Below are 16,061 nucleotides of genomic sequence, written 5' to 3'. Positions count from 1 at the left end.
CAGCCATAAAACTGCAAATCCGCGCGAGACCCAAATATTTGTGTGCTATAGCCCATGCCTTCCGCTTTGGGCCCGGATGGATCCGTCCTAGAATCGCCTACTATTTGTCACGGACATCAAATACGGCCTAAGAAACCATTGTCGCCGCCCCGAAATGACCAAATTACATTTTTTGGCATTTTACAGCCATAAAACTGCAAATCCGCGCGAGTCCCAAATTTTTGTGTGCTATAGCTCATGCCTTCCGCCTTGGGCCCGGATGGATCCGTCCTGGAATCGCCTAAAATTTGTCCCGAACATCAAATACGGCCTAAGAAACAATTTCCACCCACCCAAAATGACCAATTTACATTTTTGGCATTTTACAGCCATAAAACTGCAAATCCGCGCGAGTCCCAAATTTTTGTGTGTTATAGCTCATGCCTTCCGCCTTGGGCCCGGATGGATCCGTCCTGGAATCGCTTACTATTTGTCCCGGACTTCAAATACGGCCTAAAAACCATTGTCGCCGCCCCGAAATGACCAAATTACATTTTTTGGCATTTTATAGCCATAAAACTGCAAATCCGTGCGAGTCCCAAATATTTGTGTGCTATAGCCCATGCCTTCCGCTTTGGGCCCGGATGGATCCGTCCTGGAATCGCTTACTATTTGTCCCAGACATCAAATACGGCCTAAAAAACCATTGTCGCCGCCCCGAAATGACCAAATTACATTTTTTGGCATTTTACAGCCATAAAACTGCAAATCCGCGCGAGTCCCAAATTTTTGTGTGTTATAGCTCATGCCTTCCGCCTTGGGCCCGGATGGATCCGTCTTGGAATCGCCTAATATTTGTCCCGGACATCATATATGGCCTAAGAAACCATTGTCGCTGCCCCAAAATGACCAAATTACATTTTTGGCATTTTACAGCCATAAAACTGCAAATCTGTGCGAGTCCCAAATATTTGTTTGTTATAGCCCATGCCTTCCGCCTTGGGCCCGGATAGATCCGTCCTAGAATTGCCTAATATTTGTCCCGGACATCATATACGGCCTAAGAAACCATTGTCGCCGCCCCGAAATGACCAAATTACATTTTTTGGCATTTTACAGCAAGAAAACAGCAAATCCGCGCGAGTCGCAAATCTTTGTGTGCTATCGCGCATGCCTTCCGCCTTGGTCCAGGATGGATCCGTCCTGGAATCGCCTACTATTTGTCCCGGACATCTAATACGGCCTAAGCAACCATTGTCGCCGCCCCGAAATGACCAAATTACGTTTTTGGCATTTTACTGCCATAAAACTGCAAATCCGCGCGAGACCCAAATATTTCTGTGCTATAGCCCATGCCTTCCGCTTTGGGCCCGGATGGATCCGTCCTGGAATCGCCTACTATTTGTCACGGACATCAAATACGGCCTAAGAAACCATTGCCGCCGCCCCGAAATAACCAAATTACATTTTTTGGCATTTTACAGCCATAAAACTGCAAATCCGTGCGAGTCCCAAATATTTGTGTGTTATAGCCCATGCCTTCCGCCTTGGGCCCGGATAGATCCGTCCTAGAATTGCCTAATATTTGTCCCGGACATCATATACGGCCTAAGAAACCATTGTCGTCGCCCCGAAATGACCAAATTACATTTTTTGGCATTTTACAGCAAGAAAACAGCAAATCCGCGCGAGTCGCAAATCTTTGTGTGCTATCGCCCATGCCTTCCGCCTTGGTCCAGGATGGATCCGTCCTGGAATCGCCTACTATTTGTCCCGGACATCTAATACGGCCTAAGCAACCATTGTTGCCGCCCCGAAATGACCAAATTACATTTTTTGGCATTTTACAGCCATAAAACTGCAAATCCGCGCGAGACCCAAATATTTGTGTGCTATAGCCCATGCCTTCCGCTTTGGGCCCGGATGGATCCGTCCTAGAATCGCCTACTATTTGTCACGGACATCAAAATACGGCCTAAGAAACCATTGTCGCCGCCCCGAAATGACCACATTATATTTTTTGGCATTTTACAGCCATAAAACTGCAAATCCGCGCGAGTCCCAAATTTTTGTGTGCTATAGCCCATGCCTTCTGCCTTGGGCCCGGATGGATCCGTCGTGGAATCGCCTAATATTTGTCCCGGACATCAAATACGGCCTAAGAAACAATTTCCACCCACTCGAAATGACCACATTATATTTTTTGGCATTTTATAGCCATAAAACTGCAAATCCGCGCGAGTCCCAAATTTTTGTGTGCTATAGCCCATGCCTTCCGCCTTGGGCCCGGATGGAGCCATCCTGGAATCGTCTAATATTTGTCCCATACATCAAATACGGCCTAAGAAACCATTGTCGTCGCCCCGAAATGACCAAATTACATTTTTTGGCATTTTACAGCCATAAAACTGCAAATTCGCGTGAGTCCCAAATTTTGTGTGCGCCCATGCCTTCCGCCTTGGGCCTGGATGGATCCGTCATGGAATCGCCTAATATTTGTTCCGGACATCAAATACGGTATAAGAAACTATTTGCACCCACTCGAAATGACCACATTATATTTTTTGGCATTTTACTGCCATAAAACTGCAAATCCGCGCGAGATCCAAATATTTGTGTGCTATAGCCCATGCCTTCCGCTTTGGGCCCGGATGGAGCCGTCCTGGAATCGTCTAATATTTGTCCCATACATCAAATACGGCCTAAGAAACCATTGTCGTCGCCCCGAAATGACCAAATTACATTTTTTGGCATTTTACAGCCATAAAACTGCAAATCCGCGCGAGTCGCAAATATTTGTGTGCTATCGCCCATGCCTTCCGCCTTGGGCCAGGATGGATCCGTCCTGGAATCGCCTAATTTTTGTCCCGGACATCAAATACGGCCTAAGAAACAATTTCCACCCACCCGAAATGACCACATTATATTCTTTGGCATTTTACAGCCATAAAACTGCAAATCCGCGCGAGTCCCAAATATTTGTGTGCTATAGCCCATGCCTTCCGCCTTGGGCCTGGATGGATCCGTCGTGGAATCGCCTAATATTTGTCCCGGACATCAAATACGGCCTAAGAAACATTTTCCACCCACCCGAAATGACCACATTATATTCTTTGGCATTTTACAGCCATAAAACTACAAATCCGCGCGAGTCCCAAATTTTTGTGTGCTATAGCCCATGCCTTCCGCCTTGGGCCCGGATGGATCCATCGTGGAATCGCCTAAAATTTGTCCCGGACATCAAATACGGCCTAAGAAACAATTTCCACCCACCCGAAATGACCACATTATATTCTTTGGCATTTTACAGCCATAAAACTGCAAATCCGCGCGAGTTCCAAATTTTTGTGTGCTATAGCCCATGTCTTCCGCCTTGGGCCCTGATGGATCCGTCCTGAAATCGCCTAATATTTGTCCCGGACATCAAATACGGCCTAAGAAACCATAGTCGCCGCCCCGAAATGACCAAATTACATTTTTTGGCATTTTACAGCCATAAAACTACAAATCCGCGCGAGTCCCAAATATTTGTGTGCTATCGCCCATGCCTTCTGCCTTGGGCTCGGATGGATCCGTCCTGGAATCGCCTAATATTTGTCCCGGACATCAAATACGGCCTAAGAAACAATTGTCGCCGCCTCGAAATGACCAATTTACATTTTTGGCATTTTACAGCCATAAAACTGCAAATCCGCGCGAGTCCCAAATTTTTGTGTGTTATAGCTCATGCCTTCCGCCTTGGGCCCGGATGGATCCGTCCTGGAATCGCTTACTATTTGTCCCGGACATCAAATACGGCCTAAAAAACCATTGTCGCCGCCCCGAAATGACCAAATTACATTTTTTGGCATTTTATAGCCATAAAACTGCAAATCCGCGCGAGTCCCAAATATTTGTGTGCTATAGCCCATGCCTTCCGCTTTGGGCCCGGATGGATCCGTCCTGGAATCGCTTACTATTTGTCCCGGACATCAAATACGGCCTAAAAAACCATTGTCGCCGCCCCGAAATGACCAAATTACATTTTTTGGCATTTTACAGCCATAAAACTGCAAATCCGCGCGAGTCCCAAATTTTTGTGTGTTATAGCTCATGCCTTCCGCCTTGGGCCCGGATGGATCCGTCTTGGAATCGCCTAATATTTGTCCCGGACATCATATATGGCCTAAGAAACCATTGTCGCCGCCCCAAAATGACCAAATTACATTTTTGGCATTTTACAGCCATAAAACTGCAAATCCGTGCGAGTCCCAAATATTTGTGTGTTATAGCCCATGCCTTCCGCCTTGGGCCCGGATAGATCCGTCCTAGAATTGCCTAATATTTGTCCCGGACATCATATACGGCCTAAGAAACCATTGTCGCCGCCCCGAAATGACCAAATTACATTTTTTGGCATTTTACAGCAAGAAAACAGCAAATCCGCGCGAGTCGCAAATCTTTGTGTGCTATCGCCCATGCCTTCCGCCTTGGTCCAGGATGGATCCGTCCTGGAATCGCCTACTATTTGTCCCGGACATCTAATACGGCCTAAGCAACCATTGTCGCCGCCCCGAAATGACCAAATTACGTTTTTGGCATTTTACTGCCATAAAACTGCAAATCCGCGCGAGACCCAAATATTTCTGTGCTATAGCCCATGCCTTCCGCTTTGGGCCCGGATGGATCCGTCCTGGAATCGCCTACTATTTGTCACGGACATCAAATACGGCCTAAGAAACCATTGCCGCCGCCCCGAAATAACCAAATTACATTTTTTGGCATTTTACAGCCATAAAACTGCAAATCCGCCCGAGTCCCAAATTTTTGTGTGCTATAGCCCATGTCTTCCGCCTTGGGCCTGGATAGATCCGTCCTGGAATCGCCTAATATTTGTCTCGGACATCAAATACGGCCTAAGAAACAATTGTCACCGCCCCAAAATGACCAAATTATATTTTTTGGCATTTTACAGCCATAAAACTACAAATCCGCGCGAGTCCCAAATATTTGTGTGCTATCGCCCATGCCTTCCGCCTTGGACCCGGATGGATACGTCCTGGAATCGCCTAATATTTGTCCCGGACATCAAATACGGCCTAAGAAACCATTGTTGCCGCCCCGAAATGACCAAATTACATTTTTTGGCATTTTACAGCCATAAAACTGCAAATCCGTGCGAGTCCCAAAGTTTTGTGTGCTATTGACCATGCCTTTCACCTTGGGCCCGGATGGATCCGTTCTTGGTGATGTTATTCGGATTGAAAAATGCCCTAACAGATTTCATGGATTTGATGAACCGAATGTTCAGACCTTACTTGGATTCGTTCATGATAGTCTTCCTTGATGATATTTTGATTTATTCCCATAGCCGGGAGGAGCACGAGCAACATTTGAGAGTGGTTCTTCAGACTCTAAGAGATAGTCAGTTGTACGCTAAGTTTTCGAAGTGTGAATTCTAGTTGAGTTCAGTCGCATTCTTGGGTCATGTTATTTCAGCAGAGGGTATCCAAGTGGATCCAAAGAAGATAGAGGCAGTCAAGAACTAGCCTCGACATACATCAGCTACAGAGATTCGGAGTTTCTTGGGTTTGGCAGGTTATTACCGTCGGTTTGTGGAGGGGGTTTCATTTATTGCAGCCCCGATGACCAGGTTGACTTAGAAGGGTGCCCAATTCAAGTGGTCGGACGAGTGTGAGGAAAGCTTTCAGAAGCTCAAGACAGCTTTGACTACGACGTCGGTATTGGTTTTGCCCACAGTTTCAGGGTCATATACAGTTTATTGTGATGCATCTCGTATTGGACTTGGTGCGGTGTTGATGCAGGATGGAAAGGTCATTGCTTATGCTTTGTGTCAATTAAAGATTCATAAGAAGAACTACCTAGTCCATGATTTGGAGTTAGCATCCATTGTTCACACGCTGAAGATTTGGAGGCACTATTTTTATGGCGTGTCATGTGTGGTGTTCACGGATCACAAGAGCTTGCAGTATTTGTTCAATCATAAGGAGATAAACTTGAGGCAGAGAAGGTGGCTGGACCTATTGAAAGACTACGATGTCTCCATATATCACCCAGGGAAGGCCAATGTGGTAGCCGATGCTTTGAGTAGAAAGTCAGCCAGTATGGGTAGTCTTGCATATATTCCGGTCGGTGAGAGGCCGCTTGCTTTGGATGTTCAGGCTTTGGCCAATCAGTTCATAAGGTTGGATGTCTATGAGCCCAGCTGCGTGAGTGTATTCGAGATCGGCAGTATGATGATCCCCATTTGTGTGTTCTTAGGGACATAGTGCGGCACGGAGGTGCCAATCAGGTTATAGTTGGAGATGATAGAATTTTGAGGATACATGGTCGAGTTTGTGTGCCTAATATGGATGAACTTCGCGAGTTGATTTTAGAGGAGGCCCATAGTTCCTGGTACTCTATTCATCCTAGCGCAGTCAAGATGTATCAGGATTTGCGGCAGCATTATTGGTGGAGGAGGATGAAGAAGGACATCATTGCATATGTGGCTCGGTGTTTGAATTGTTAGCAAGTAAAGTACGAGCATCAGAGACCTGGTGGTTTGTTCCAGAAGATTCAGATTCTTGAGTGGAAGTGGGAGTGTATTACTATGGACTTTGTTGGTGGACTCCCACAGACTTAGAGGAAGTTCAACGCAGTATGGGTTATTGTTGATAGGCTGACCAAGTCAGCGCATTTCATTCTTGTGGCAGTCTCATATTCTTCTGAGAAGCCAGCTGAGATCTATATTTGGGAGATTTTTTGTCTTCATTGTGTGCCCGTGTCTATCATTTCTGATCAAGGTACGTAGTTTACCTTGCATTTCTGGCGGGCAGTTCAACGTGATTTGGGCACACGATTCGAGTTGAGCACATCATTTCATCCTTAGACGGATGGGCAGTCTGAGCGTACTATTCAGATTTTGGAGGATAGGCTCGGAGCTTGTGTTATTGACTTTGGAGGCTCTTTGGATCAATTTTTTCCTTTAGCGGAGTTTTCCTACAACAACAATTACCAGTTGAGCATTCAAATTGCTCCTTTTGAGGATTTATATGGTAGGCGGTGTTGGTCACCGGTTGGATGGTTTGAGCCGGGAGAGGATCGGTTGTTGGGTACGAATCTAGTACAGGATGCATTGGATAAGGTCAAGATCATTCAGGATAGGTTTCGAACAGCTCAGTCTAGGCAAAAGAGTTATTCTGATCGTAAGGTTCTTGATTTGGCATTCATGGTGGGTGAGCGGGTGTTGCTTTGGGTGTCACATATGAAGGGCGTGATGAGATTTGGGAAGAGGGGAAAGCTTAGCCCTAGGTTCATTGGCCCGTTTGAGATTCTTGATCGAGTCGGAGAGGTGGCTTACGGACTTGCGTTGCCACCGAGCTTATCAGTCGTGCATCCAGTGTTTCATGTGTCCATGCTTTGGAAGTATTACGACGATCTATCCCACGTGTTAGACGTGAGCACTATCCAGTTGGACAAGGATCTGTCCTATGAGGAGGAGCCGGTAGCTATTTTTGACCGTCAGGTTCGTCAGTTGAGATCAAAGAGTTTCCCTTCTATTCGTGTTCAGTGGAGAGGTCAGCCTGTTGAGGTATCGACCTGGGAGTCTGAGTCTGATATACGGAGCCATTATCCCCATCTTTTCTCCGACTCAAGTACTTCATTCTTATGTACGTTCGAGGACGAACAGTTGTTTTAGAAGTGGAGGATGTGATGACCCAAAAGGTCATCACTTGTTTTAGAAATAAATTATGTGTTCTGAGGCCTTGAACCTCCTTTTTATCTCACCTCGATTTGCGTGCACAGTCCGGGTGCGTATCCGGAAAGCTATTATGTGAAAATCTGTAAAAAAAAATGATAAATGTTGCTTTTAAAATGAATTTAAGTTGACTTTGGTCAATATTTTGGGTAAACGGACCCGTACCTGTGATTTGACGGTCGTGAGGGTCCATAGGAGAATATCAGACTTGGGTGTATGCCCGGAATTGAATTTCGAGGTCCCAAGCCAAAAAACTGATTTTTTGAAGAAAATTGTTTAACTAAAATTTTAAGAGATTTTGGAAATTTAAATGTATTTGAAATTGATGGTATCGGGCTCGTATCTTGGTTCTAGAGCCCGGTACAGGTCTTATATGGAGTTTAGATTGAGCATGTAAAATTTGGTACGAAACGGGCTTAAAATGATATGAATCGGACCCTTGGTTGTGAAATTTGAAACTGAAGTGTTCTTGGGATTGTTCTTTGATTTTGATGCTAAATTCGTTGTTAAAGCTGTTAATTTGGCGATTTGATCGCACGAGTATGTCCATATGATGTCTTTGGGTTAGTATCCATGTTTGGTTTGGAGCCCCGAGGGTTCGGGTGAGTTTCAGGATGTTTTTAAACTTAGAAACGTTGTAGGTCTTGTTATCTCAGGTGCACAGAGGTTTTGTTTTTTGCGTTCGCGTGGTTCCACTCGCGAACGCGTAAGGCAAACTTCCTCAGGTGCCAGTTTGTTCTTTGCGAACGCGGAGCTTAGGACGCGAACGAAGTTGTGGGGGAGTAACCTTTGCGAACTCCTTCAGGCACTCGCGAACGTGTAAGGTTAGTAAAACTGGGGGAGGGATTTCACATTTGTTATATGCGAACGCGGCCATCTGACTGCGAAAGCGAAGGCTCTAGGAGCTGAAGCTCCGCAAACGCGATGAAGGCCTACCCAATCATTTTAAAAATAGTAGCCAAAAATGGGCAGAACCCATTTACTTCATATTTTCAAAATTGAAGAGCATTGGGGCGATTTTCAAAGAACAAGTTCTTCCCCAAAGAGTTGGTATATGATTCTAAACCTTTTTCTTTCGATTTCCCATTGCATTTCATCAATTTTCATCCTAAAGTCTAGGATTTTTATGGTACAAATTTGGAATTTAGGTAGAGTTAGTGTTTTTTGATTAATTACGATTTAGACCTCGTTTTGGGATCGGATTTCGAAACTAATTGCATATTTGGGCTCGTGGGTGAATGGGTGATTGGGTTTTGGTCCGAACCTCAAGTTTTGACCAAGCGAGCCTGGGGTCGATTTTTGACTTTTTGGAAAAATTGATAAATAAAAAGTATAATTAAGCATTGGGTATGACTTCTTTAGCATTTATTGATGTTGTTAAATTAATTTGGACTAGATACAAGTAATTTGGAGGCGAATTCTAAAGGAAAAGCGGTGTTTGAGGATTGAGTTGGCCATGGAAGTTTGAGGTAAGTGTTTGGTCAAACCTTAGCTTGAGGGATTAGGAGTTGTGTCGTATTTGCTATGTGTTAATTGTGGAGTACGACGTATAGGCATGGTGACGAGTATCTCTACGTCGGTGTCAAGCATGCCTATGAGTCTAGTATTATAATTGTTGTGACGCCGTTGTGATTTATCCATGTCTAATAGGATGATTATCATTGTTGGTTCTCTTGCCGGGATGTGATCATTTGTGATATTGTCTCCCTTGCCGGGATGTTGTTGTTGTACTCTTGTTCCCTTGTCGGGATTTTGTCGATATATTATTGTTCGCTTGCCGGAATGTTGTTGTTGTATTATTGTTCCCTTGTAGGGATTCTTATATGATTGGTGTTGATACATGAAATGGGAGCGGGTTTCACTTCTGCAACGGTAACATATGAAATGGGAGCGGGTTGCACTCCTGCAACAAGATATATAAAATGGGAGCGGGTTGCACGCCTGCAACGAGATATATGAAATGGGATCAGGTTGCACACATGCAACAAGATATATGAAATAGGATCGGGTTGCACGCCTGCAACAAGAAAGAGATGAAAGTGTTAGAATATTGTGTTTGTTTCTCTTATTCTTGTTGGCAACTAAATTATGGTTTCTTTACATTCCTCTTTAGTATTTTGTTGTTATCTGATACTCCCCATAGCATATCTCCCCCTCCCCCCTCTTTAACTCTAAATATCTGTTTTTATTTTTTCGTTGTATATGATTTAACTACATAGGTTTATTTGGTAGTCTGGTCCTAGCCTTGTCACTACTTCATCGAGGTTAGGCTAAGCACTTACCAGCACATGGGGTCGGTTGTGCTGATACTACACTCTGCATTGTGTGCAGATATTGATACCGGAGTGTTTGGACCGCAGTGAGGGTGCTGTCTCCAGTCCATTTAGGCAACCCGAGGTAGTCCTGCAGACGTCCGCAGACCTTGGCGTCTCCTTTTATCTTTCTCTACTGTTTTTTTTATGTATTTCTAAAACAATTTGTATTTATTTTTCGAACCTTTATTTGTAATACTCTTAGACAGTCCGTGAAATTGTGACACCAAATTCTGGGTAGTATTGTACGTCAGATTATGTAGCAATGTTTGGTTAAACTATTAAGTTTCCGTCTTCCGCATTTCTGGTTATTTAATTTTTTCCGCTGTTTAATCACTTATTACTTTGAATTGCTGAACATGCTTAATAAAAAGGGTAATGAATTTATAATACTCGGTTTGCCTAGCTTTCACGAGTAGGCGCCATCACGACTCCGGAGGATAGAAAATCCGGATCGTGACGGTAACTTTACTCCATTTTGGTGGAGAAAATAGAGACAAGGGTTGGAGATGGCCTCAAGTAATTATGTGAAACGCTCATCACTTGATAGAGCGAAGCGTGATTGCTTCAGTTTTTCAATAAGCTTTCTATTCTATACCTGTTGATGGGTAACTAGGGGTGTTCATAAAAATCTAAAAAATCGAAAACCGAACTAAATCGATCGAAAAAATCGATACTTTTTAGGTTTAATTTGGTTTTGGTTTTGAGTTTTAAAAACTGATCAAATTTGGTTTGGTTTTGATTTTAATTAAAAATAACTGAACCAAACCGACTATAGAAATAGTTATTTAAATTTACTATTTACACCTATATATATGTATATTTTTATATAAATTTTCTAATATTTTATGATATATTTAGTAGTTTGTATTTTTACTCTGGTTCTTTGCTATTATAACAATATAATTCTTTGCCTTTACATTCTAGTAGTTTGATTGATAGTTTTCTTTTGCTAAGAACAAGAATTTATTTCATGTTAAAAATAATCGATTTTTAATTAAGTACTTAAATTATTCATCACTATTTGCTTCAATTATCATCAATATATCTTGGTAAATGATAGATTTCTCAAAGAGCAATTGGTTTGATAGTATTACTTTGAAAATGCATCTGCTGTAATATGTGTTTGGTAGTATATGTCTCATATTTAAGAAAAAAATCGATAAATAAATGAAAAAACTGAAAACCCGACAAAAATCGAATCGATAAAGAACCGACTTAATTGGTTTGGTTTGGTTCGGTTCCAATATTTAAAAAACCGACTTGTTTAGTTTAATTTTTTTCCTTTTAAAGAAAAACCGATCCAAACCGAACCATGAACACCCTAACTAACACCTAGAGCTAGCATTTTCCTATGGTCGTGTACATCAACTAGGAAGTCTTTCTTTTGATCAACGTCAGGGCAATAATATGGAATGAACATACCTTTGACTAATCAAATTAATTTGATGAGAAAAAAAAATTTATGTTGTTAGATGGGAAACTAATTACTACTATATTCTTTGATCCATAATAAGTGACTAATTTATTTTTTTATTTTGGTTCAAAATAAGTGTCCATTTATATAATCAAGAAAAAATTCAGTTTATTTTTTCACAATTAACCTTATGTACGTATCCATAAAAGTCATTTACTCCTCACATTTGAGAGGAGAAGTAATAATTAACGTAGGACGCAAAACCATAGGAGAATTAACGAAGAGGAAGAATAGCAGTTAGCAAAACTAACAAACTTGTTTTGTGCAACCTGAAAAAGCTCTCAGTCCTTTGAACATTTCTTAGGCACTTTCCAACTTCAATGCCCCTTTCCAAAATCAAGCATCTTTCTCTTTCTCTCTCCCTTTCACGCCCTGTTTCCTTCTCTTTCATTTGCAGAGTTTGCTCATATCTATTGGTTTAGAAGCTTCATCGCTCGCCACTTACCCAAATGGTATGTTGTACGCAGTTCTTTCACAGTATAGATTTATGTGATACATATATTTGCTCTTGTTATACATTTATATATAACAAGAAATGATTCTGTATTCTCATTTCCGATTTAACACGGCCAAATCATCTGCTTTTGGTTTGCTCCAAATTTGGAATATTGTAATTCCTCATATATATATTTCTTGAATCGAGGGTCTTCAGAAACAGTCTCCCTACCTCCACGAGGTAGAAGTAAGGTCTGTGTATCTTGTAGGATTATACTGGGTATGTTGTTGTTAATTGGTCGGGTATAATGTGCCTCTCGTGATTTATGCACTAGACGTAATTACATAACGAAAAAGCAACCAAAGTTTTTCAAAAGAAATAATGCAAAATCTTAAATGCTTAAGAGGGTAATTTAAAAGCAATTATACCCTTTCTATGTTGAAGTTTCGATTCCCATTCTATAATCTCTCAGGAAAGATGAACTATTTAACGTACAAGCAGGGGCGGAGTGAACCCCCTTCGCCCAAAAAATTACACTGACATTAAATGTGTTTTTAACTTTATACATTATATTTTGTACCCCTTGACATAGCCCAAAAGCATAGATTAATGATTAAGGGAGTTCAAAACTATTGTAATGTCATGTGTTCAATCCCCGCTAGTTACAAATTTTTTTGACTTTTTTCTCTTTTGAACTCCTTATCAAAATTCTGCCTCCGCCATTGCATACCAAACGTTTCTTTAATTTATTTTCATGCATGTATGTGGACTGTACTATTTTTTTTCTTTCTTCTTTTGGTGCCATTTTGCGTAGGCGAATTCGGCGTCAGGGATAGCAGTGAGTGATGAATGCAAACTGAAATTTTTGGAGCTGAAAGCAAAAAGAGACCACAGATATATAGTGTTCAAGATTGATGATTCAGGGCATCAAGTTGTGGTTGAGAAAGTTGGGAGAAATGATGAGACTCATGAAGATTTTGCCAACAATTTACCTCCCAATGAGTGTCGCTATGCAGTTTTTGATTATGACTTTACCACAAATGAGAATGTCCAGAAAAGCAAGATCTTCTTTGTTGCTTGGTAACAATCTTATCCTTTCATTTAATTTTTCAATTGCTAATTATTTCATCATTATCCACATATATGTCCTTGTTACTCTGATTACTTATCTTTATACTAACAGCGTAAAGACTTTTTACAATATCAAAGCAGTTTAACTTGTGATAATAGATTAGTTACCATTTTTACTTAGGTTATCAATTAATGTTTGTCGTAGAATTTTAAGTGTAATTACCTTACAAGGGACCTAACAATAACAAGCCCAGTATAATCTTACAAGTAGGGTCTGAAGAGGGCAGTGTGTATGCAGACCTTACCTCTACTTTGAGAAGGTAGAGAGGCTGTTTCCGATAGACCCTTGGCTCAAGGAACAGTGACAAGGAAGCAACCATAACAATAACAAGAAAAGAAAATTAAAACAAAGACTCACGTATACTAACAAATATCTAGAGACAAGAAATACAAGAATATTACTAACATTGGCGGAGCTACCTTATAGGAGGTGGGTACAAAAATAAATTATATGTATATATATATTATGTATTGACTCCCCTTAATTTCCTGGTATGTTTACTTTTATATATTTTGACACCCCTTAGCAAAAATTCTGGCTCCGCCACTGATTACTAATACTATCGATAAGAAAGACACAACATACAATAAAAAGTCTAGGAACACTGGAACAGGGAATAAGAATATTACTAATACTACTGGTAATACTAGGAGACACCATCGATACATATCAACTTTCGGCCCTAATTCTCGACCTCCACATATTTCTATTTAGGGTCATGTCCTCGGTAAGCTGAAGCAAGTGACCTGATTCTGTAAATACTTTTTATATTGTCAATGCATAAAATTCAACATTAATTTTGTGTGTCGCTAATTAATCATGTATAACGTTTTACATCCAGGGCACCAGAAACAGCAAGAGTAAGAAGTAAGATGTTGTATGCAAGCTCCAAAGACAGATTCAGGAGAGAATTAGATGGTGTCCAGGTTGAGTTGCAGGCTACTGATGCAAGTGAGATGAGCTTGGATACCTTCATTGGGAGGGCTCGTTGAAATTAATATCTCTTACCCAAATATATTTTGCCTATATTCATTGGCAATTTGTATACAGGCCCTTCGTTAATTGGATTTTGAGGAATGTGTTCTTTGTTATTTCTTTTACTATGGTGTTCAATTTTGTCTTGTTAGTAGCTAGGCTACTAGTATGATCCTGTGACCATTTTATTAAGAATGTCATCAATGTTTATTTGAAATTTTTACTTGTTTGCCCTCTTTGTTATCTTAAATTCCTTTGCTTTTCCAGAACTCTCCAAGGGTTTATCTGAATTAAGTCCCAAAACAGGATTTGCTTAAGATGGTTGAGCTGATAAACCAATGTTCGATATGAAAGTACATAGTTCTTTATTACTTTTGACTCGATTTGTGGACCTAGTGTTACAACCCATATCCACATGTGTTAGTTCATGCCATATATTAGTTAACATAAATCCAAGAAGGAATTATCTTTGAGATGATAAGAAGTCAATCCTATTGGTCTTAAGTGATACAAGAGTGTATAAGGGTGATTAACAAGTATTAGAAGTTAAATGAATCAAGGATGTTGTAACTCGTATTTTCAGGTAAATCTAGCGGTGCTTAATACACTCAAGAGGTCATGTATTAAGGTATTTTAATCATATAATATCCGTATCATAAGTCTTGAAGTCAAACGAGTTATGAAACAAAAGTCGACAAAAGTTGTCGCAACTTAGGTTCATAATTTTACTTAAACATTAGGTCAAATGTTTCTAATCTTTTATCCTAATTTACAAGGAATTACGGGGTGATCTATCAACCAAATTAAATATCTATGAGTCTAGTTTCCAACGCATTAAACCGTTCATCGATACGATCTCGGAGTAGAGAGATATTCGCATTTTCGCGAGACTGCGCCAAGCGCCCACTAAGGCGGTTTAAGATATTTGGACCTATATAGGATGCCTCCAACCCGTTTTAAGTCATTTATTTTCACTATTTTCAGACCTTAGAACCCTAGGAACATCCTCTCAAGGTTCTCTCAAGATTCAAGACCCAAAAAGGGCAAACAACACAAATCAAGTGTCGGGAATTCCGTGGCGCTAGTAAGTCTCTTGTTCTTCTTGTTGTTGCTCATTTTTGTGTCGTTCCAGCTCATGTGGGAGGTTGTTTTAAAGGGTTTATGTTCTTTAAATACTCCCTCATGTTCTTAATATCAATCCTAGGTGATTTCAAGCCTTCTAAAGTGATTCTAGTGCCAAAAAACACTAATTGATCGCTAGTTTCGCTTTTTTTATTTGTTGTGGCAGCATTGGAGGGATATTTCATGGAATTTAAGGTCAAATTGGAGTTTTTCTTTCTGTATAAAGGTAAGGAACCTCTTACTCTATATGTATTTAAGATTATCCAAGTTTCAGCTAAGCCATTGAAGCTAGAACTTGTGAAATATATATCGAAAGGCTTGGTAGTAATGTTATTGTTTTGTGGACTGTTTTGCGTTGCTGTTGGGCTGCGTATTTTACTACTGTTTTTTGGAGTTTTGGAGGAGGAAGGGTGTGGAGAAACACCATATATATGTAGGGTTGTGGGATGATAGTTATTCGTAATATTTCCGGGTCGTTTGGCACGACTACGGTGGTCGTCGTATGTATGGAGTGATTAGGTTGTGCATGGACTATTTTGGGAGGCTCAATACGTTTATTATTGATGTTGTTTGGGCTGTTTGGTGATTTTTTTGAATGGTGTGAAGTCATATATATAGGGGAGGTGCTGTCCGTTTCATCGTAAAATAGGTTGTGGTCGATACATAATAGTTATGACGCTTAAATAATAACGATAGTATCGTTTCTCTTATTGTAGACTAAGGAGTTTTGACAATTGCATAGCTTGAGATTGGGGCAGTATATACAAGGTATGTGAGGCTATCCCTTTCCTTCTTTTGCATGACTCCGATTGTACATAATGTAATGAACGAGCTTCCAAGATACTCTACTCTTAGAAGCTAGCAGTACTTACATTGTTTTCCCTCTT

At 40.9% G+C, this 16,061-nt stretch overlaps 1 protein-coding gene across 1 annotated transcript; it reads left to right on the top strand.

The window, feature by feature from the left end:
- The first annotated feature begins 11,824 nt into the window (after positions 1-11,824).
- LOC107792053 (actin-depolymerizing factor 10-like) lies at positions 11,825-14,302 on the top strand. Its single transcript, XM_016614225.2, has 3 exons — positions 11,825-11,961; positions 12,760-13,025; positions 13,919-14,302. The coding sequence occupies exons 1-3, from the start codon at positions 11,959-11,961 to the stop codon at positions 14,067-14,069; spliced, it is 420 nt and encodes a 139-aa protein (XP_016469711.1). The 5' UTR covers positions 11,825-11,958; the 3' UTR covers positions 14,070-14,302.
- The last annotated feature ends 1,759 nt before the right edge of the window (positions 14,303-16,061 follow it).

The sequence above is a fragment of the Nicotiana tabacum genome, chromosome 11 (assembly GCF_000715075.1).
Source record: "Nicotiana tabacum cultivar K326 chromosome 11, ASM71507v2, whole genome shotgun sequence".
Lineage (NCBI taxonomy): Eukaryota > Viridiplantae > Streptophyta > Magnoliopsida > Solanales > Solanaceae > Nicotiana > Nicotiana tabacum.
This window is presented reverse-complemented; position numbering and strand designations above follow the sequence as displayed.

Excerpts from the sequence above, each read along its gene's own strand:
- LOC107792053 (XM_016614225.2), top strand. Across the intron at positions 13,026-13,918 it reads AAGATCTTCTTTGTTGCTTG|GGCACCAGAAACAGCAAGAG; the intron begins GTAACAATCTTA and ends TTTTACATCCAG.